This window comes from Piliocolobus tephrosceles, chromosome 9 (assembly GCF_002776525.5).
Source record: "Piliocolobus tephrosceles isolate RC106 chromosome 9, ASM277652v3, whole genome shotgun sequence".
Classification (NCBI taxonomy): Eukaryota; Metazoa; Chordata; class Mammalia; order Primates; family Cercopithecidae; genus Piliocolobus; species Piliocolobus tephrosceles.
This window is the reverse complement of record NC_045442.1, coordinates 91114252-91135553: the sequence shown is the minus strand read 5'-3', so window position 1 is coordinate 91135553 and position 21302 is coordinate 91114252. Positions and strand designations below refer to the sequence as shown.

The 21302-nt window shown below is 38.2% G+C and overlaps 1 protein-coding gene across 5 annotated transcripts in view; it reads right to left on the bottom strand.

The window, feature by feature from the left end:
• Window positions 1-21302, bottom strand: part of LOC111523522 (zinc finger protein 33B-like) — a 36030-nt gene that overhangs the window by 5260 nt on the left and 9468 nt on the right. Inside the window, exons 5-6 of one of the 5 annotated variants that reach the window (XM_026446760.1) lie at window positions 8514-8594; window positions 8116-8149 (exon numbers count right to left, since the gene is read on the bottom strand). The exons of 2 other annotated variants lie outside the window; for them this stretch is intronic. In XM_026446760.1, coding sequence (XP_026302545.1) covers window positions 8130-8149; window positions 8514-8594 — 101 coding nt within the window. In that variant the 3' untranslated portion in view covers window positions 8116-8129. Of the gene's footprint in view, window positions 1-2455; window positions 2527-8115; window positions 8150-8217; window positions 8595-21302 lie in introns of those variants that run through there. 2 more of the 5 variants (XM_026446761.1, XM_026446759.1) reach the window with 2 other exon arrangements.

Sequence of the window (21302 nt, the reverse complement as noted above, 5' to 3'; positions counted from 1 at the left end):
TTTTTTAAATCACCGGTCACCTAAAATAGCAGAACTATTTGCAAAACAGAGGGTGAAAATTAAAAATCCTCAAATTAAAAAACAAATAGAAACCAAAAAAACTTGAGAATCCATTGCCAGTAGACTAACCATAAAAGAAAGAAAAGAAGTTCTTTAGGGTGAAAACAAGAGATTCCAAACACTAGTTCAAATCCACAATTATTGTGGGAAAAGGCAGTGATACGAGAGAGTAAAAAAGGCACATTTTCTCTCCTTTCTTTTCCTACCCAATTTAATATGCAAATATGTATAAGTCAATGTTTATAACTGTATTGTTGAACCTATAACATATAGAAAAGCAATATATTTAACAAATAAGGCAGGCCAGGCACGGTGGCTCACGCCAGTAATACCAACACTTTGGGAGGCTGAAGCAGGAGAATCACTTAAGCCTAGGAGTTCAAGATCAGCTTAGGCAACACACTGAGACCCCATCTCTAAAAAAAAATTTTGTTTAAGCAGCTGGGCATAGTGGTGTACACCTATAGTCTCAGCTACTCAGGAGGCTGAGGTGGGAGTATTGTTTGAGTCCAGGAGGTTGAGGCTGCAATGAGGTGCGATCCTACCACTGCACTCCAGCCTCAATGACTCAGAGACCCTGTTTCAAAAAAATAAATATACTGATAAACAAGTAAACAAATAATAAAGCAAAAAAAAAAAAAAAAAAAAAGAATAAAGCAAAAAAATAGAGTGGCTGGGTGTGGTGGCTCACGCCTGTAATCCCAGCACTTTGGGAGGCCAAGGTAGGCAGATTACCTGTGGTCAGCAGTTTGAGACCAGCCTGGCTAACATGGCAAAACCCCGTCTCTACTAAAAACACAAAAATTATCTGGGTGTGGTGGTGTATGCCTGTAATCCCAGCTACTCGGGAGGCTGAGACAGGAGAATTGCTTGAACCTAGGAGGCTGGAGGTTACACTGAGCCCAGATCGTGCCACTGCACTCCAGCCTGGACAACAAAGTGAGACTCCATCTCGGGGGCAAAAAAAAAGACAGAGGAACAAATCTGTGCTGGAGTAAGTAAATTACACTAGATAGTAACTCTGAATCCACACGAACAAATAAATTGAAGCAGAAATGATGAATAAGAAGGTTAGTATAACAAACTCTATGAATAGATACTTCCTATCTTTCAGCTTCTTTAAAAGGCATCAACACATGAACACAGGGAAGAGAACAACACACACTAGGGCCTGTTGAGGGGTTGGGGGCGAGGGGAGGAAACTTAGGATGGATCAACCACCATGGCACACATATACCTATATAACAAACCCCCACTTTCTGCACATGTATCACAGAACTTTAAAAAAAAAAAAAAAAAAAGACATCAAATGACATATAGTAACAATTACAGATTGAGTATCCCTTACCTGAAATGTTTGTCATCAAAAGTGTTTCTGACTTCAGATTTTTTCCAAATTTTGGAATGTTTACATTATACTTACTGGTTGAGCTTCCCAAATCCAGAAATCTAAAACCTGAATTACTCCAACAAGCATTTCCTTTGAGCATTTTGAGCATGTTGGCACTCAGTTTCAGATTTTGGAGCATTTGAGATTTTCGGATTTGGGATGCTCAGCCTGTATAACAATGTATTGTTAGGTTTTAAATATATATGTAATACATATAAAAATAACAAATGGAGAAGAGGAAATAGAGCTATATACAAGTAATGTTTCTGTATTTTGCTAGAGTTAAGGAGTAGAAATCTGAAGTAGATTTTGATAAGGTAAGACTTATTAGGTAAGTTCTAGAGCAACCACTAAGTAAATAAATTTTCAAAGGGACATAGTAATTTTAAAAAAATGTTATACTAAAACATATTCATTTCATATTGGGCACACATAACATAGTAGAATGAGAGACAATGGAGACTTGGAGGGGTGAGGAGGAGGGTGAAGGATAAGAAATTACTTGATGGGTACAATGTATATTATTCTGCTGATGGCCACACTAAAAGCCCAGACTTCACCTCTATGCACTACGTCTGGGTAACAAAACCACAATTCTACCCTCAAAACCTATAAAAATAATAAAATAAAATACATTCATGTCATGTAAAAGAAAGCAGAAGTAAAAGGAATAGAGCACCAAAAAAGCAGGAGACCAAAAACAAAAATGGCAGAGGTAAATCCAACCACAGATGCTTCTTGACTTAAGATCAAGTTACATCCTGATAATAGTCAAATTAGTTGAAAATACTGTTTTTCCACTTAAAATGGGAATACATTCCAGTAAAGTCAGAAAAAATAGTCAGTTGAACCTTTATAAATCCTGAACATACAAAGGGGTTTCAACCCAATAAACCCAATAAAAAAAAGTTAAATTTTTCAACTTGAAACATTAAAAAAATCATAAGTCAAACCACTGTAAGTCAGGAACCATCTGTATAGCAATAACAACAGGAAAAAGGGAATGATTTGAAAATCCAGTCAAAAAGTAACAATTCTCAGGTTGTCGAAAGTGTGAAAATCCAAACATCTGTTGTCTATAAGAGATAGATACAAACAGGTTGAAAATTTGAAAACAGAAAAAGACAGATCCGGCACATGACAGCTTAAGGCTGGAGTAGCTATAGCAATATCACATAAAATACACTTTAATACAAAAATTTTACCAAGGATAAACACAGGAATTTTATTAATATAACAATAAAAGGGTCAATCAATAAGGAAGATATAACAATTCTAAGCATATGTACTACTAACAGAGCCTCAAAGTATGTCTAGCAAAAACTGACAGAATTAAAATAAAAAATATACAAGTTTACAATACTTACTGCAAACTGTAATATCCCATTTTCAATAATGGTTAGGACAACTGGGCACAATGTAAACATGGAAACAGAAGATATAGATGACATTCTAAAGCAACCAGATCTAAGAGATATGGACAGAACATTCCACTTGAAAACAGTGAAAACATTCCACTCGAAAACAGTGGAATAGGTATTCTTCAAAAGTACACATGAAACATTCCCCAGAATAAATTTAAAACGATTCTCTGACCACAGTGGAAATTACAAATCAGTAAGACAAAGGAATTTTGAGAATGCACAAATGATATAACACATTCCAAAGTTAAAAAAAAAAAAAAAAGGCAAAGAAGCAATAAGAAGGGAAATCAGAAAAAAATGCTTTGAGATAAAAATGAAGACATACTCAAACTTATGGAACACAGATAAAGCAATCCTTAGAGAGACATTTGTAGTTGTAATAACCATATTAAAAAAGATCTCAAATCAATAAACTAATTTTCCACTTTAAAACACTTGGACAGGAGCAGCAATATAAACCCAAAGCAAGCAGAAGGCAGGAAAGCAGAAAGATTATAGAGAAAAATTAATGAACTAGAGAACAGAAAAACAATAGCTCATTCCTGGAAAATATCAACAAAATATACAAACCTCTAACTAGATTGACATTGAAAAAAAAAAAAAGAGAATATTCAAATTACCAAATGTAGAGATTAAAGATGTATTACTAGTACTCTTACAGAAATAAAAAAATAATTACAAAGAATGTCATGAACAATGTATGCCAACAAATTATTTAACTTCAACAAAATGGAAAAATCCATAAAACAAAAACAACTAAAACCAACTCAACAAGAAAAAGAAAAATCTGAAAAGACCTATACAAGTAAAAAGATTGAAGTTGTAAATTTAAAACTCCCCATTACAGGTGGGATGCAGTGGCTCATGCATGTAATCCTACCACTTTGGGAGGCCAAGGCAGGCAGATCACTTCAACTCAGGAGTTTGAGACCAGCCCAGACAACATGGTGAAACCCCATCTCTACAAAAAAAAAAATACAAAAAATTAGCTGGGTGTGGTGGCATACGCCTGTATTCCCAGCTACTTGGGAGGCTGAGGTGGGAAAATTGCCTGAGCCTGGAAAGTTAGGCTGCAGTGAGCCATGACTGCACCACTGCACTCCAGCCTGGGCAATACAGTGAGGCACCACTGCACTCCAGCCTGGGAAATATAGTGAGGCCCTGTCTCAAAAAAGACAAAAAACAGACAAGAAAACTTCCCATTACAAAAACAAAAACAAGACCCAGGTCCGTATGTGTTCACTGGAGAATTTTATCAAACATTTAAAAAGAATTATCAATGACTCAAAAACTCCAGAAAAATAAGAAACACTTGCCAGTTCATTCTTTGATCCCAATACTACCCTGGTACCAAAATCAGACATGAAAAAAACTACAGATCCATGAGTCACGACCTACAAATCCTCAACAAAATACTAGCAAATTTCATCCAGTAGTATATACAAAGGATTACATACAATGATCAAGTGGGATTTATCCTAGTAATCCAAGTTTGGTTTATCATTTGAAAATCAATTAATACACCACGTTAAGTAGAAAAGAAATAACCACGTGATCATCTCTATAAGTATATAAAGAAAAAGTATTTAACACAATCCAATGCCCATCTTCTCTATAAAAACAATCAGCAAACCAGGAAAAGAGTTAAACTTCTTCAGCCTGATTAAAGGCATCTAAAAAAGTCCACCACTAACATCACACTAAATAAAGAAAGGTACAATGATTTTACTCTAAGAACAAAAAGAAGACAAGAATGTCCTCTTGCTGGTTACACATCACACAGGAGATTCTAGACAAGAAAAGCAAGGGGAAGGGGAATTCACATTAAAAAAAAAAGTGAAACTATATTTGCAGTTGACTGCTCATGCATATAGAAAATCTTAAAGAATCTGCTAAAACACTATTAAAACTAATAAAAGAGTTCAACAATGTTGCAGGGTGCAAGTTCACTAACAACAAACAATCATAAATGAAAATTTAAAAAGAATTCCAACCAGGCACAATGGCTCAAACTTGTAATCCCAGCACTTTGGGATGCCGAGGTGGGTGGATCACCTGATGTCAGGAGGTTGAGATCAGCCTGGACAACATGGTGAAACCCAGTCTCTACTAAAAATACAAAAAAGTTAGCCAGTCGTGGTGGCATGTGCCTATAGTCCCAGCTACTTGAGAGGATGAGAGAGCAGTATCACTTGAATCCCAGAAGCAGAGGTTGCAGTGAGCCAAGATCGCACCATTGCACTCCACCCTGGGCAGTTAAGAGCAAAACTGTGTCTCAAATAAACAAATAAATTCCATTTACAATAGCATCAAAAAGAACAAAATACTTATAACTTTCAGGAAATACAGAGCTTATAGTCTGAAAACCACAAAACAATGATGGAAGAAATTAAAGACAGCCTAAATAAATGGAAAGGCACTGAATAGCATTCATACGGTTAAGATGGCAATAACTGCCAAATTAATATCTAAATTCAACACAATCCCTACCAAAATCCCATCTGCCTTTTTGAAGAAACTAATAAGCTGGTCTAAAATTTCATGTGGAAATTTAGGGAACTGAATATAATCAAAACAATCTTAAAAAAAGAAGTAGAAAGTTAGAAGACATACATGTCTCAATTTGAAAATGTGCTACAAAATTGTAATAATCAAGATGGTATGATACTGGCATAGAGGTAAACATATGAAATAAAATTGAGAGTTCACAAATAAACACTACTATATATTATGTTCAGTTAATTTTCAACAATGATGCCAAGACAATTTAATGTTGAAAAACCACCTTTTCAGCTGGGTGCAGTAGCTCACGCCTGTAATCCTAGCACTTTGGGAGGTTGAGGCAGGCAGATCACAAGGTCAGGAGTTCAAGACCAGCCTGGCCAATATGATGAAACCTCGTCTCTATTAAAAATACAAAAAAGGTAGCTGAGTGTGGTGGTGCATGCCTGTAATCCCAGCTACTTGGGAGGCTTAGGCAGGAGACTAGCTTGAACCCAGGGGGCAGAGGTTGCAGTGAGCCAAGATCGCACTACTGCCCTCCAGCCTGGGTGACAGAGTGAGACTCCCTCTTAAAAAAAAAGAAAAGAAAAAAGAAAAATCACCTTTTCAAGAAACGATGCTGAGACAACTGAATATCTGTATGCAAAGCAATCAAAATTATTCCTTTCCTCACACCATATACAAAAACTAATTGAAAATGGATCACAGGTCTACATTTAAAAGCCATTACTTAAAGAAAATACAAGAGTGGATCTTCATGCCCTGGAGATAGACAAAGCCCTTTTAGATAAAGTACCAAAAATACCAGCAACAAAAGAAAAAACAAATTAGACTTCATAGAATGAAAAACTCTTTTGCTACCAAGTACAAAGTAAAGACAATAAAATGACAACCCACAAATGGGAGAAAAATATTGGCTAATAATACACGTAATTAGGGACTGCTACACAGAATATGTAAAAAACTCTTACAACTCAACAATAAAAGGACAAATAACACAACTACATAATGAAAAAACGAATTCATTATTCTATTTAAGCTTCTATCCTCCAACTTTGCTACAAATACTTAATAGTTTTGGGAGTTCTTTAGAATTTTCTCCTTAGGCAATCATGCCTGTATGAACAAAGAAAGTTTTATTTCTTCTTTTCCCATCTGTATGCCTCTTATTTTGTTGTCTTATGGCATTACCCACAATTTCCAATGAGATGCAGAGTAAGAGTGAAGAGACAGGACATCCTGTTTCCTTATCTGAGGGAGAAAGTATCCAGTGTCTCACCACTCAGTATGATCTTAGCAGTAGGCTTCTTGTAGATTTTTGTAATCAAGTTGAGGAAGTTCCTCTCTATTCTTAGTTTGTTCAGTTTTATCATGAATGGGTGTTGGATTTTATTAAATGCTTTTTGTCCATCAATTGACATGATATAGTATTCTTCTGTAGCCTGTTGATGTGGCGGGTTACAGACATTGATTTTTTTTTTTTTTTCTTTCTGAGACAGAGTCTTGCTCTGTCACCCAGGCTGAAGTGCAATGGCGCAATCTCAGCTCACTGCAACCTCCGCATTCCAGGTTGTAAGCGATTCTCCTGCCTCAGCCTTCAGGAGCTGGGATTACAGGCACGCTCCACCACACCCAGCTTATTTAGTATTTTTAGTAGAGACAGGGTTTTACCACATTGGCCAGGCTGGTCTCGAACTCCTGACCTCAGGTGATCCATCTGCATCAGCATCCCAAAGTGCTGGGATTACAGGCATAAGCCAACACACACACCCGGCCACATTAATTGCTTTTCAAACTCTGACCAGCCTTGAGTGGTCATGGCATCTAATTATTTTCATGCAATGTTGGATTCTATTTGGATTTTTGCATCTATATTCATGAGGAATATTAGTGTGAGTTTTTCTTCTTTGCAAGGTCTTCATATGTTTTTAGGATTAGAGAAAAAACAGCCTTTTAAAAAAGTGTTAGGAAGGTTCCCTTTGCATCTCTTTTCTGAAAGACACTGTAGAGAACTGGTATATTTCTTCCTTAAATGTTGCACAGAAATCACCAATGAAACCAAGAAAGTCTGATAATTTATTTTCTTTCTTTCTTTCTTTTTCTTTTCTTTTAGGAAAGCTTTATGGATTCTATTTCTTTAACTGATATTGATCTGTTTGAATGGCTTATTTCTTCTGTGTAACTCTTGGTAATCTCTGAATTTCAAGGAATTACCCATTTCACCGAAGTCATGGGTTCAGGAGGAGCCAGTAATAAAGCCATCCTGTACCAAAACCATCTAGTTGCATTACAAATGCAAAAAACAGCATCAATGAAGGACCCCCTTCAATGCAGGAGGAAATCCTAACCTTAATTACTTTGGAAAGAGACAGAAGTCTGTGAGACTAAAGGAAAATCTGCACATAAGTACTGTATTTTAGTTGATAACATTATAAAACTATTTTCCACATGGGCATGGTTAATAATTCTGACAGTGCCATGCATGTATACAGGAAAAGAATAATGAAAGTAAATGGAAGGCCAGGCGCAGTGGCTCACACCTTTAATCCTAGCACTTTGGGAGGCCGAGGCAGGTGGATCACCTAAGATCAGGAGTTCAAGACCAGCCTGTCCAACATGGCGAAACTCCATCTCTTCTAAAAACACAAAAATTGGCTGAGCGTTATGGTACGCACCTGTAGCCCCAGCTACTTGGGAAGCAGAAGCAGGAGAAATACTTGAATCCAGGAGGCGGAGGTTGCCATGAGCTGAGATCACGCCACTGCACTGCAACCTGGGTGACAGAGCAAGACTCCGTCTCAGAAAAAAAAAAAAACAAGAAAGTAAACGGATGATGGATGGTTAGAGCCAGATTTCTTACTGTTGGGTATGGTAATTTACAGGGAAGCAATGGAAGAAAGCTAGAATGATCCATATGGTAATGAAGAGTTGAAGGTATAAGTATAAACACATGTTTAGCTTAAGAGAGATACAGATGGTTACATGTAGAACTATTTACAAGTATATTACATGGTTTATACACATGTATATTTCCCTGTTCTGTCAGCTGAGATGGCCACACCCTACTGCTGCAAGCACACCCTTAGCCCCTATCTTGGTTTCTAATATCATTCTCAAATAAAAGGAACCAGGATTACCTGAAGAAATGATGGCTGGTTTCAGAAAGGAAATACACAAGATGAGACTGGACCATCTTGTAGTGACAGAAAGAAAGTGCTCTAAAAAACAACAGCAACAAAATTCATAAATCTTCACTTCTGACACGTGAGTTGTGCAGAGTAACATTGTTCCAATGTGTATAATATGAAAAATAGGAAAAAGATGTAACTTTATAGTGGACAAACTCATTATGTTTGCCAAGACATTTAAGGCCAACATCAAAAGTTGTAAAACATGGTGACAGTATGCATGCTTGATATAATGTGACAAAAAAGGTACTTTACCACTGTGGCCTTTTTCCCCAAAACCTATAATCCCAGTCTCATCTTGAGAAAAACATCAGACACATTCCAATAAACAGGATTTATATATACCTCACCAGGACTCCTCTAAACTGTCATGGTCATCCAAAACAAGGAAAGTCTGGGAACCACCATAGCCAAAGGAGTCTAAAGAGACATGACAACTAAAATGAAATATGGTGCCCTGGAAGGGATCCTGGAACAAAGAAGGACATTAAGTAAAAATCAGCAGACCCTAAATAAAAATATGGACTTTAGTCAATAATCATGTATCCATGTTGATTCAACAGCTGTTGCAAATGTACCATCCTAATATGTCAACAAGAGCAGGAACTGGGTAATTCTACTATCTACCCGATTTTTCTATAAGTCATGAAATAAAGTGAATGCTTGAAATCGACAAAGGAGACACGTAAATAGCCAATGAATGCATAAAAAGATGTTCAACATCAGGCCGTGAGCAGTGGCTCACGCCTGTACTTCCAGCATTTCAGGAGGCCGAGGCGGGTGGATCATGAGGTCAGGAGTTCAAGTCCAGCCTGGCCAAGATGGTGAAACCCCGTCTCTACCAAAAATACAAAAATTAGCTGGGCGTGGTGGTGGGCACCTGTAATCCCAGGTACTCGGGAGGCTGAAGCAGAGAACTGCTTGAACCCATGAGGCAGAGGGTGCAGTGAGCTGAGATTGCACCACTGCACTCCAGCCTGGGTGACAGAGCGAAACTCCATCTCAGAAAGAAAAAAAAAGAAGATGTTTTGTGACACCTCAGGCTGCTGTCTGATTCTTGCTCTGGAAGCTTCGTCTCAGGGGTGTACCCTGCCATGTGAAGTGTGAGGTGTCAGTCTGCACCTAGTGGGGGATGTCTCCCAGTTAGGCTACTCAGGGGTCAGGGACCCACTTGAGCAGGCAGTCTGTCCATTCTCAGATCTCAAACTCCATGCTGGGAGAGCCACTGATCTCTTCAAACCTATCAGACAGGGACATTTACCTCTGCCGAGGTTTCTGCTGCTTTATGTTTAGCTATGCCCTGTCCCCAGAGAAGGAGTCTACAGAGGCAGGCCAGCCTCCTTGAGTTGTGGTGGGCTCCACCCAATTCGAGCTTCCCAGTGGCTTTGTTTACCCACTTAAGCCTCAGCAAAGGCGGGCGTCCCTCCCCCACCCTCGCTGCCACCTTGCAGTTAGATCTCAGACTGCTGTGCTAGCAATGAGGGAGGCTCCGTGGGCGTGGGACTTGCTGGGCCAGGTGTGGGATATAATCTCCTGGTGTGTCGTTTGCTAAGACCCTTAGTAAAGCGCAGTATTAGGGTGGGAGTTACCTGATTTTCCAGGTGTTGTGTGTTTCAATTTCCTTTGGCTAGGAAAAGGAATTTGCTTCCCCCTTGCGCTTCCTAGGTGAGGTGATGCCTCGCCCTGCTTCAGCTCTCACTGGTCGGGCTGCACCCGTGGACCAGCGCCAACAGTCCAACATGCCCCAGTGAGATGAACCCAGTACCTCAGTTGAAAATGCAGAAATCGCCCATCTTCTGTGTCGCTCACGCTGGGAGCTGGAGGCTGGAGCTGTTCCTATTTGGCCATCTTGGGCACGCCCCCACAGATGTATGCTGTTTTTAGTTTTAAATCGAACTGACAAACTATTTTCTAGAATGACTGGAGCATTTCACATGCCATCAAAAATGTATGAACAATTCAGTTCCTCTAAATCCTCACCTGCACTTGTATTATCACTTTTATAAGGCAGGTTAAATAAGAGCATGATAAAAGCATCTTTCATTATGACACGTCTGGGTATAAGTCTCTCTGCATTTATCCTCCTATGAGTTTGTTGAGCTTCTTGGATGAATATATTAGTGTTCTTCAACCAATTGTGGGTGTTTCTGTGAATTCCTAAAAAAATTTTTCTTTCCCTTTCTGTTCTCTCATATTGATACTCCCATTTGTATATGCTGGTGCAACTAATGATATCCGTTTCCCAAGGTTTTGTTCATTTTTCATTATTTTACTGGCTCTTCCTCAAATTACACAATATACATTGATCTGCACCAGACAACCCATTTTCTGCCAACTTAAATGGCAGAAACCATATTACTGTGTTGCCTGTTGTTAGTCCTGTGCATGGATCACATTGTTCCTGTTTCTTTGCATATCTCATGTTGCTGTCATTCTGTCTGCTCTCATTAACTGACAACAGGTCCATTCAGTTAACAGTGTTGAGTGACATAACCAAATGGTGGAGTACACAGCTCCAAATTGTCTCCCCACAGAAACACCAAAAAACAAGAACTATAAAAATCAAACTTGTTGAACTCTGGAAAACAATGAAAGGTTTACAGTAACCAAGTAAATGCTAAATTAGGAAAAAGGCAACTTCAAATGGTGGGAAAGTTTTGTGGCATTTTTACAAGAGATCCTCATTAATATTAGGAGTTGATATCTCCTTAGAAATCAATTGAAGGCCTGAAGACAGACGGATGACACATATAAATTCCTGAAAGAAAAAACTATCATCTGAGAATTCTCTAGCTGGTAAAACTGACCTTCAAAATGAAAGAGAAATGAAGATAATCTCAGAAAAACAAATGCTGAGTTTGTTACTACCAGGCTTGCTATACAGCAGGCACTAAAGGGTGTCTCTCAAGATGAAATAAAAAGAAACTAGACTCAAATCTGGAGGAAAAAAAAAAGATTTCCAATTAAGGTAACTATATAGACAAATATAAAAGCCAGGGTCATTGCATGTTTGCTTTGTAACTCCATTTTTTTACTTTCTGCGGGACTTAAAAGATAAATGGATAAGAACTAAACATCAATTTACATTATGAGCATACAATGTATAAAGACGTAACCTGTGACAACAACATAAAGGGGATGAGTAAGGTGCTAGGTAGAAGCAAAGTTTTCACATGTTATGGAAGTTACAAGGGAATCAATTTAAACTAGTTTGTCATGAATTTAGAATGTGAAAGTAATCCCCATGGTTAACTACCAAGTATACACAGAAGGAAATGAGAAGGGAATAAAAATGATTCACTATAAAAATCAGGCCGGGAACAGTGGGCTCAGGCCTGTAATCTCAGTGCTTTGGAAGGCCGAGACGGGTGAATCACTTGAGGTCAGCAATTCAAGACCAGCCTGGCCAACATGGCAAAACTCCATCTCCACTAAAGACACAAAAATCAGGTGGGTGTGGTGGCATGTACCTGTAGTCCCAGCTACTTGGGAGGCTGAGGCATGAGAATCACTTGAACCCAGGAGGAGGAGGTTGCAGTGAGCCAAGATCGTGTCACTGCACTCTGGCCTGGGCAACAGAGCAAGACTTTCGTCTCGGGAAAAAAAAAAAAAAAATCAACAAAAAACAAAGAAGACAGTAATAAAGGGAATATGGGACCAAAGAAGGTATACAACATACAGAAAACAAAATGCAGTATTGTCGGTGATTACGTTAATTGAAAATGGACTGAACTCATCAATCAGAAGGCAGAGGCTGGCGGGATGGATTTTATTTTTTATTTTATTTATGTATGTATGTATGTATGTATTTATTTATTTATTTATTTTAGACAGGGTCTTGCTCTGTCACCTAGGCTGGAGTGCAGTGGCACAAACATGACTCACTGCAGCCTTGACTTCCTGGGCTCAAGGGATCCTCCTGCCTCAGCCTCCCAAGTAGCTGGAACCACAAGCGCATACCACCACACCCAACTATTTTTATTTTTATTTTTTTGTAGAAATGGAGTCTCACTTTGTAGACCAGGCTGGTCTCCAACTCCTGGGCTCAAGAGATCCTCCCAAACTGCTGGGATTACAGGTGTGAACCACCCAGCTTCAGAATAGATTTTTTAAAAACATGATCTAACTACACATTGTCCAAAACAAACTGACTTTAGATCCAAAGACACAAATAAATTAAAACTGAAAGGCTGATAAAAGATATTCCATGAAAACAGCCACCAAAAGAGAACTGGAGTGGCTATACTAATTTCACCCAAAATAGATTAAGACATAAGCTGTTACAAGAGATAAAGAAGGATACTATGACGAGTTGATGGGTGCAGCACACCAACATGGCACATGTATACATATGTAACAAACCTGCACGTTATGCACATGTACCCTAGAACTTAAAGTATAATAAAAAAAAAAAAAGAAAGATACTATATATGAATAAAGGGTCGTTCCATCAGTAAACTATAAAAATTATAACTATATATGTACCAAGCAGCATCCTGAAACATGTAAAGCAAACACTGACAGAATGCAAGGGAGAAACTGACACTTCTTACAGTTAATAGTTTTAGACTGAGGCTGGGCATGGTGGATAGTACCTGTAATCCCAGGGGTTTGGTAGGCCAAGGTGGATCACTTGATGCCAGGAGTCCAAGACCAGCATGAGCAACATAGTGAGACCCTGTTTCCACAAAAAAAAAAAAAAAAAAAAAAAGCTGGGCATAGTGGGCATGGTGGTATACAGCTGTAGTACCCTCAGGAGGCTAAATGGGGAGGATCACTTGAGCCTGGGAGTTTAAGGCTGCAGTGAGCCATACTTGTGCCACTGCACTATAGCCCGGGCAAGAGTGAGGCTCTGTCTCTTAAAAAAATAAAAAAAAAAAAAATGCAAATGAATAAATGAATGAATGAATGATGCATATGAATACAGATACAAAGCTACACACACACACACACACATACCAGTAAAATATATTTAATGGTATATTAAGAAGATTATATACCATGACCAAGTGACCAAGGGGGACTTATCCTGGAAATGTTTGTGTGGTTCAACATAATAAAATCAATGAAAAAAAAGAAAGAAAGGAAGGAAGGAAGGAAGGAAGGAAGGAAGGAAGGAAGGAAGGAAGGAAGGAAGGAAATCAATGTAATACACTTCGTTAATAAAGTAAGTAAAAAAAGGACATGATTATGTCAGTTGATGCAGGAAAGGCAGATGACAAAATCCAACCCCCTTTCAGGATAAATACATTCAGAAAACACAAAACAGAATAGAACTTCTTCAACATGGTAAAGCACATTTATGGAAAATTCACAGCTTTACATCATATTCACTGATGAAAGAAAGCTTTCCTCTTAACATCAGGAAGAAGACAAAAATACCCACTTTTGCCAGTATTATTTAACACTGCAGTAGAAGTTCCAGCCAAGCAAGAAAAAGAAAGGCATCCACTGCAAAGGAAGATATAAAACTATGTCTACTCACAGGTGACATTATCCTAAAGATAGATTACTATCTACAAGAAAGACACTATAGCTAATGAATGAATTCTGTAAAGCTGCAGGATACATCAACACACAAAAATCAGTTGTGTTGCTACACACATGCAAAGAACAATCTGAAAAGAAAATTAAGAAAACAATTCTATCTATAGCACCATCTAAAAGAATAAAATACTATCTAGAAACAAAGTTAACCAAGAAAGTGCAAGACTTGTACACTGAAAACTACGAAATACTGATGAAAAATATTAAAGAGGGCATAAATAAAGGAAACAGTATCTCATGGTCATAGTTTGAGAGATGTCGTATTGTTAAAAGGATAATACCATTCAAAATGATCTACAGATTTAACACAATCCCTATCAAAATTCCATCAGCATTTTTACCAAAATAAACAGCTGATCCTTAAAGTAACATGGAATTACAAGGGCCCTGAATAGCCAAAACGATTTTTAAAAACAAGAACAATGTCAGAGGACTCAAAATGTCCAATTTCACAACTTATTAGAAAGCTACAGTAATCCAAACAGTGTGGTCATGGCATAGGTATAGACATACAGACAAATGGAATACAAGTGACAGCCCAAAAATACACTACCTGTGGCCAACTGATTTTTGACAAGGGTGTCAATTCTATTCACTGGGAGAAAGAAAAGCCTTTTCTTTCAGTTGGTGCAGGCCAAATATTGTCACGTTACCGACATGAAATATTCACAACAGTCATATGCACAGAGACAAAACAGATTAGAGGTTGCCACAGACTGGTGGGAAGAGGGAATGAGTAGTTACTGCTTAATGGCGATAGAGTTTCTGCTTGGAATGATGACAAATGACCAAAAAATGATGCTGGGTCAACTGGATTTCCACATGAAAATAAACTTAGAAAATAAAGTTAGATCCCTACTTTGACTATATACAAAAATGAACTGAATATAAGAGCTAAAACAATAAAATGTTTAAAGGAAAACTTTGGTTTTGTTGATGGATTCTCACCTATGACATAAAATGCATGAACAACAAAAGAAAAAGTAAGTAAGGCCGGGTGCAGTGGTTCAGGCCTGTAATCCCAGCACTTTGGGAGGTCAAGGCGGGTGGATCACCTGAGGTCAGGTGTTCAAGACATGCCTGGCCAACATGGTGAAACCCCATCTCTACTAAAACCACAAAAATTAGCCAGACACCGCAGCACGAGCCTGTAGTCCCAGCTACTCGGGAAGCTGAGGCAGGAGAATCACTTGAACCCAAGAGGCGGAGGTTGTGGTGAGCTGAGATCGCGCCACTGCACTCCAGCCTGGGCAACAGGGTAAGACTGTCTCAAAAACAAATATCTATCTATCTATCTATCTATCTATCTATCTATCTATATACATACACACACATTAAAAATAATTCAGTGGTACCCCAAAATGCTAAAAGAAATACACTTCGATAAAACAATTCTACTCCTAGGTTTATATCCAAAAGAACTGAAAACAGGAACTTGAGCAGATGATATGCCAGTGTTCACGGAAGCATTATTCACAACAGCCAAAAGGTATACGACCCAAGTGTACATCAACAGATGAATGGATTAAACAGCCAGAAAAGAAAGTCTTGATACTTGTTACAATACAGACAATACAGATGAAAGCTGAAAGCATCATGCTAAGTGAAATAAGGCAGACATGTAAGGCCAAATGTTGTCACACTACTGACATGAAATATTTACAACAGTCAAAACTCACAGAGACAAACTAGATAAGAGGTTACCATAGACTGGTGGGAGGGGGGAATGAGTAGTTACTGCTTAATGGCAATAGAGTTTCTGTTTGAAATAATGAAAATGTTTTAGAAATTGTGGTAATGGCTATACAACATTGTGAGCGCAATGCCACTTAAAACCTGTTAAAATGGAAAATTTCATGTTACATATATTTTGCCACACACAAAACAAGATAATGTTAAAATGCTCCAGCATCATTTGCTGAATAACTGACTGAATTTCTTTTGCATTTGTGTCAACAGTTTGTCAAATGTCTTAGCTTTGGCTGCCATAACAAAATACCACAGACTGTGTGGCTTAAACAACAGAAGTTTATTTCCTCGCGGTTCCGAATGCTGGAAGTCTGAGATCAGGATGCCAGTATGGCCAGGGCCTGGTGAGGGCCTCTTCCCAGCTTACAGATGGCCACAGTATGTTCACATCGCCTTTCCTCTACGCACATGGAGAGTGAGCAAGCTCACTTACTCTTCCTATAAGGCACTAACCTCATCTTGAGGGCCCCACCCTCATGACCTACTGTAACCCTAATTACCTCCCAAGGGCTCCATATCTCCAAACACCACCACACTGGGGGTGAGGGCTCCAACATATGAATTTTGGGGAGATGTGAACATGTAGGCTATAACAGCATAATCAATATTGAGGTTTTCTATTATTTTCCATTGTTTTATGTGTATGTTCTACTAATGTGTATATTCTACCAACATCCTGTCCTCTTTATTATTATAGCCATTAATATATACATACAGTAGTCACTCCTTATCCAAGGGGGATACATTCCAAGACACCCAGTGGAAGCCTGAAACCTCAGATAGTATTGAGCCCTATAAATACTGTGTGTTTTTTCCTAAATATACCAACCTATGATAAAGTTTAACTTACAAATTAGGGACAGGGAGAAATTAACAACATCATAAAAGAGGAAAGTTGTAACAATATGCTAGCATCACTAGTCTTGCTCTTTAGGGCCATTATTAAGTAAAATAAGGGTTACCTGAACACATATCGTGACAGTAAATAATCAAGACAGTTACTAAGTAATTAACTCATGGGTAGCATATACAGCCTGAGTATGCTGGACACAGGGTTGACTCATGTCCTGGGACAGGACAGTGCAAAATTTCATCATGCTACTCACAGTAGTATGCAATTTAAACTTAGGAATTATTTATTTCTGAAGTTTCCTATTTAATATTTTTGAACCACAGTTGGCCTCAGGTAACTGAAACTGCAGAAAGGAAAACCACAGAAAAGGGGAGACTAATGTAATAAGCCTTAACACTGGATACAGTAATTCCTACTATTCTTTTTCTCAAAACTTTTGAGAAAAATTTTCTCAAAATTGTTTCAACTGTTTATGACTTTGACTGTTTATAAAAATTTTGGAATAAGTTTATTTAAAGCTGAGAAAAACCTTACTGGAATCTTGACAGGAATGCCATTAAACCTACAGATCAATTTGGAAAGAAATGGCATACTTACTAAGTTGAGTTTTCCAACCTATCAAGAGACTATGTGTCTCCATTTCTTTCATTTCTTTCATCAGCATTTTGTAATTTTCGACACAAAAGTCCTACACATATTTTGTTCAATTTATACCAAAGTATTTAATTTCCTATGGAATAAGTGGTATTATGTTTTTAATTTAGATTTCCATATGTTCGTTGTTAGTGGAGAGAAATTGATTATATGTGTTCATCTTGGACCCTGAAACTTTTTGGAAATCATTCATTCATTCTGGGAGGTTTTCATTTTTTGTTGTTGTTGTTGTTTTTGAGACAGAGTTTCGCTCCTGTTGCCCAGGCTGGCGTGCAATGGCATGATCTCAGCTCACCGCAACCTCCGCCTCCCAGGTTCAAGCGATTCTCCTGCCTCTTGAGTAGCTGGGATTACAGGTATGCACCACCACACCCAGCTAATTTTGTATTTTTAACAGAGACAAGGTTTCTTCATATTGGTCAGGCTGCTCTTCAACTCCTGACCTCAGATGATCCACCCACCTCGGCCTCCCAAAGTGCTGGGATTACTGGCATGACCCACTGTGCCTGGCCTGAAGTTTTTATTTTCTAAGATTCCTTATATTCTACATATACAATCATGTCATATGTAAATATAAACAGTTTTATTTCTTCTCTATGTGTATGACTTCTATTTCATTTTCCTGCTTCATTGTGCTTGATAGAAGTTACAGTACTATAATGAGTAAGAGTGGCAAGAGCAAACATCCTTGCCTTGTTCCCAGTTTTACAGGGAAAGCATTCATCTTACCAGCAAATATATTTGCTATAGATATTTTGTGCATGTTCATTTATCAAATTGAGGAAGATCCTCTCAATGTCTAGTATGGAGAGTTTTTATCATGGATGGATATTGCATTTTGTCAAATGCTTTCTCTATATTAACTGATGTTACATAATTTTTCTTCTTTAGCCTATGGTGGGTTAATCACACTGATTGATTTCTGAATGTCAAACCAGCCTTGCTTGCATAACTCAAGTAAATCTCACTTGGTTATGGTGTATACTTTTTACATGACTCTTTTCTATTTGCTAGTATTTTGTTAAAGATTTTTGCTACAAAATTTATGGGAGGCATAGGTCTGTAGTTTTATAATTTTTGTACTGTCTGTATGGTTTTGGCATCAAAATAATTTTTTAAATGTATTAAGAAGTGTTCCCTCTTGGCTGGGCGCGGTGGCTCACACCTGTAATCCCAGCACTTTGGGAGGCCGAGGTGGGTGAATCACGAGGTCAGGAGTTTGAGCCTGGCCAATACGGTGAAACCCCGTCTCTAGTAAAAATACAAAAATTAGCCGAGCATGGTGGCATGTGCCTGTAGTCCCAGCTACTCAGGAGGCTAAGGCAGGAGAATCACTTGAACCCGGGAGCCAGAGGTTGCAGTGAGCCGAGATTACACCACTGTACTCTAGCCTGGGTGACTGAGCAAGACTCCATCTCAAGTAAGTAAATAAATAAATATTCCCGCTTCTATTTTCTGAGAATATTGTGTAAAATCACCATTAATTCTTGTGTAAATGTTGGGTAGAATTCTCTAGTAAGGACTACAACTCTCTTGTATTCGGAAATTGGTTTTTTGGAGGTTTTTATTTAAAATTTAAATTCTTTGATTCAAATTATGTCAACTTTTATGAAAACCTATGGGTCATTCAAATTATCTGTATCACCCTGATTGAGTTGTAATAGTTTGTAGTTTCTGAAGAACTGGTACATTTCTTCTATGTTGTCATTTTTTTGGGGGGGCACAGCGGCAGAGTTTTGCTCTGCTGCCCAGGCTAGAGTGCAATGGCACAATCTCAGCTCACTGCCACCTCCCACTCCCTGGGTTCAAGCCATTCTCCTACCTCAGCCTCCTGAGTAGCTGGGACTACATGCATGCACCACCACACCAGGCTAATTTTTGTATTTTTAGTAGAGACAGAGTTTCACCACGTTGGCCAGGGTGGTCGCGAACTCTTGACCTCAGGTGATCCACCCGCCTTGGCCTCCCCAAGTGCTGGGTAACAGGCATGAGCCACCACACCTGGCCTATGTTGTCATATTTATGAGCATAAAGTTGTTGACAAGATTCCTTTATTATACTGTTAAATGGATGGCGGATTGATATTCCCTGCTTCATTCCAGATATTGATGATTTGTCATCTCATTTTATATTTTTAATCAATATTGCTAGACGTTTATCAATTTTATTGATTTTTTCCAAAAAAAACCCTAAGTTTCATTAGTTTTCTCTACTTTTTCATATTTTCAATTTTACTGATTTCTGCTTCCAGTATTATTTTCTTTCTTCTACTGAACAGAGGTTTTATTTTGCTTTTTGCTAGTTCCTTAACATAGAAAGTCAATTATGGGTTTGCGACCTATTCTCTTTAATGTCAGCATTTAGTGCTATACATTTCTCTACCAGCACTGCTTTAGCTACCTCCCACAAATATTGATATGGTATGGTCTCATTTTCATTAAGTCTATGCGCTTCTACTATTGAATTTGAGGCCTCTTCTTCACTCCAGACTTTATTTATTTAAACTCTGATGTTTAATTTCTAAATGATTAAATATTTTCCTATTGTCATTCTATTACTGATTTGTAGTTTGGTTTCATTATGGCCAGAAAACATACATACTCAGAATGATTTCAATTCTTTTAAATCTGCCAAGGCTTATCTATGGCCCAGGATTGGTCTATCTTTCTGAATATTCCATGGACACTTGAGAAAAAAAATTGTATTTTGCTGTTGTTGGGCAATATTTTTTTTTTTTTTTTTTTTTTGAGACATATTCTCATTCTGTAACCTAAGCTTTGTAACACAATCTTGGCTCACTGCAACCTTCGCCTCCCGGTTCAAGCAATTCTCCTGCCTTGGCTTCCTAAGTAGCTGGGACTACAGGCATGCGCCACTATGCCTGGCTAATTTTTGTATTTTTAGTAGAGACAGGGTTTCACCATGTTATCCAGACTACTCTTGAACTCCTGACCTCAAGCAATCCACCCACCTCAGCTTCCCAAAGTGCTGGGATTACAGGTGTGGGCCACCGCACCAGGCCTTGCTGAGCACTATTCTACAATGTTGCTTCAGTCCTGTTGGCTGATGTTGCTGTCCTGTTCTTCTGTATCTGCCAGTAATCATGGCTAGTAATTCTACCAATTGCTAAGAATGAATTTTCCAACTACAATTTAAACTGTGCTTTTCTCTTTTCAGCTCAGTTTTGTTTTGTGTACTTTGAGGTTTGCTAGAGACACATTTAGGATCGTTACATTTTTGTTGGATTGATCCTTTTATCATTACATAATGTTCTTTCTGTCTAATAATTTTCTTTGTTCTGGAGTCTACTGTATTTGATATTAATAGTGTCACTCTTTGTTTTGATTAATGTTCATACAGTTTATCTTTTTATATACTTTATCAACCTATGTTGTTCACTATGTTATGAGTTTCCTAAGAAAACATTTTTACGATGGGTGGAACAAGATGGTGGAATAGAGAGCACCACCAATCATACCCACTCCCCTGCAGGAAGACTAAAATTGACAACTGTCTACACAAAAGAAGCAGTTTCACAGGAAGAGTCACGTGAGCACTTACAGAGTATGGTTTTCACTTCATATGGCTGAAACAGAACAGTTTGGAAGTTCCTGAAAAAACTAAAAATAGAGCTATCATATGATCCAGCAATCCCACTCCTAGGTATATACCCAAAAGAAAAGAAATCAGTACATCAATGAGATATCTCCGCTCCTATGTTTACTGCAGCACTGTTCACAACAGCTAAGATCTGCTAAGTGTCCACAGCAGCTAAGTGTCCATTCACAGATAAACAGATAAAGAAAATGTGGTACATATACACAATGGAGTACCATTAAGCCATAAAAAAGAATGAGAGATCCTGTCATATGCAACAAAGTAGATGGAAATGGAGGCACAGAATGTTAATTCTGTATGACCTCATTTATTTGTAA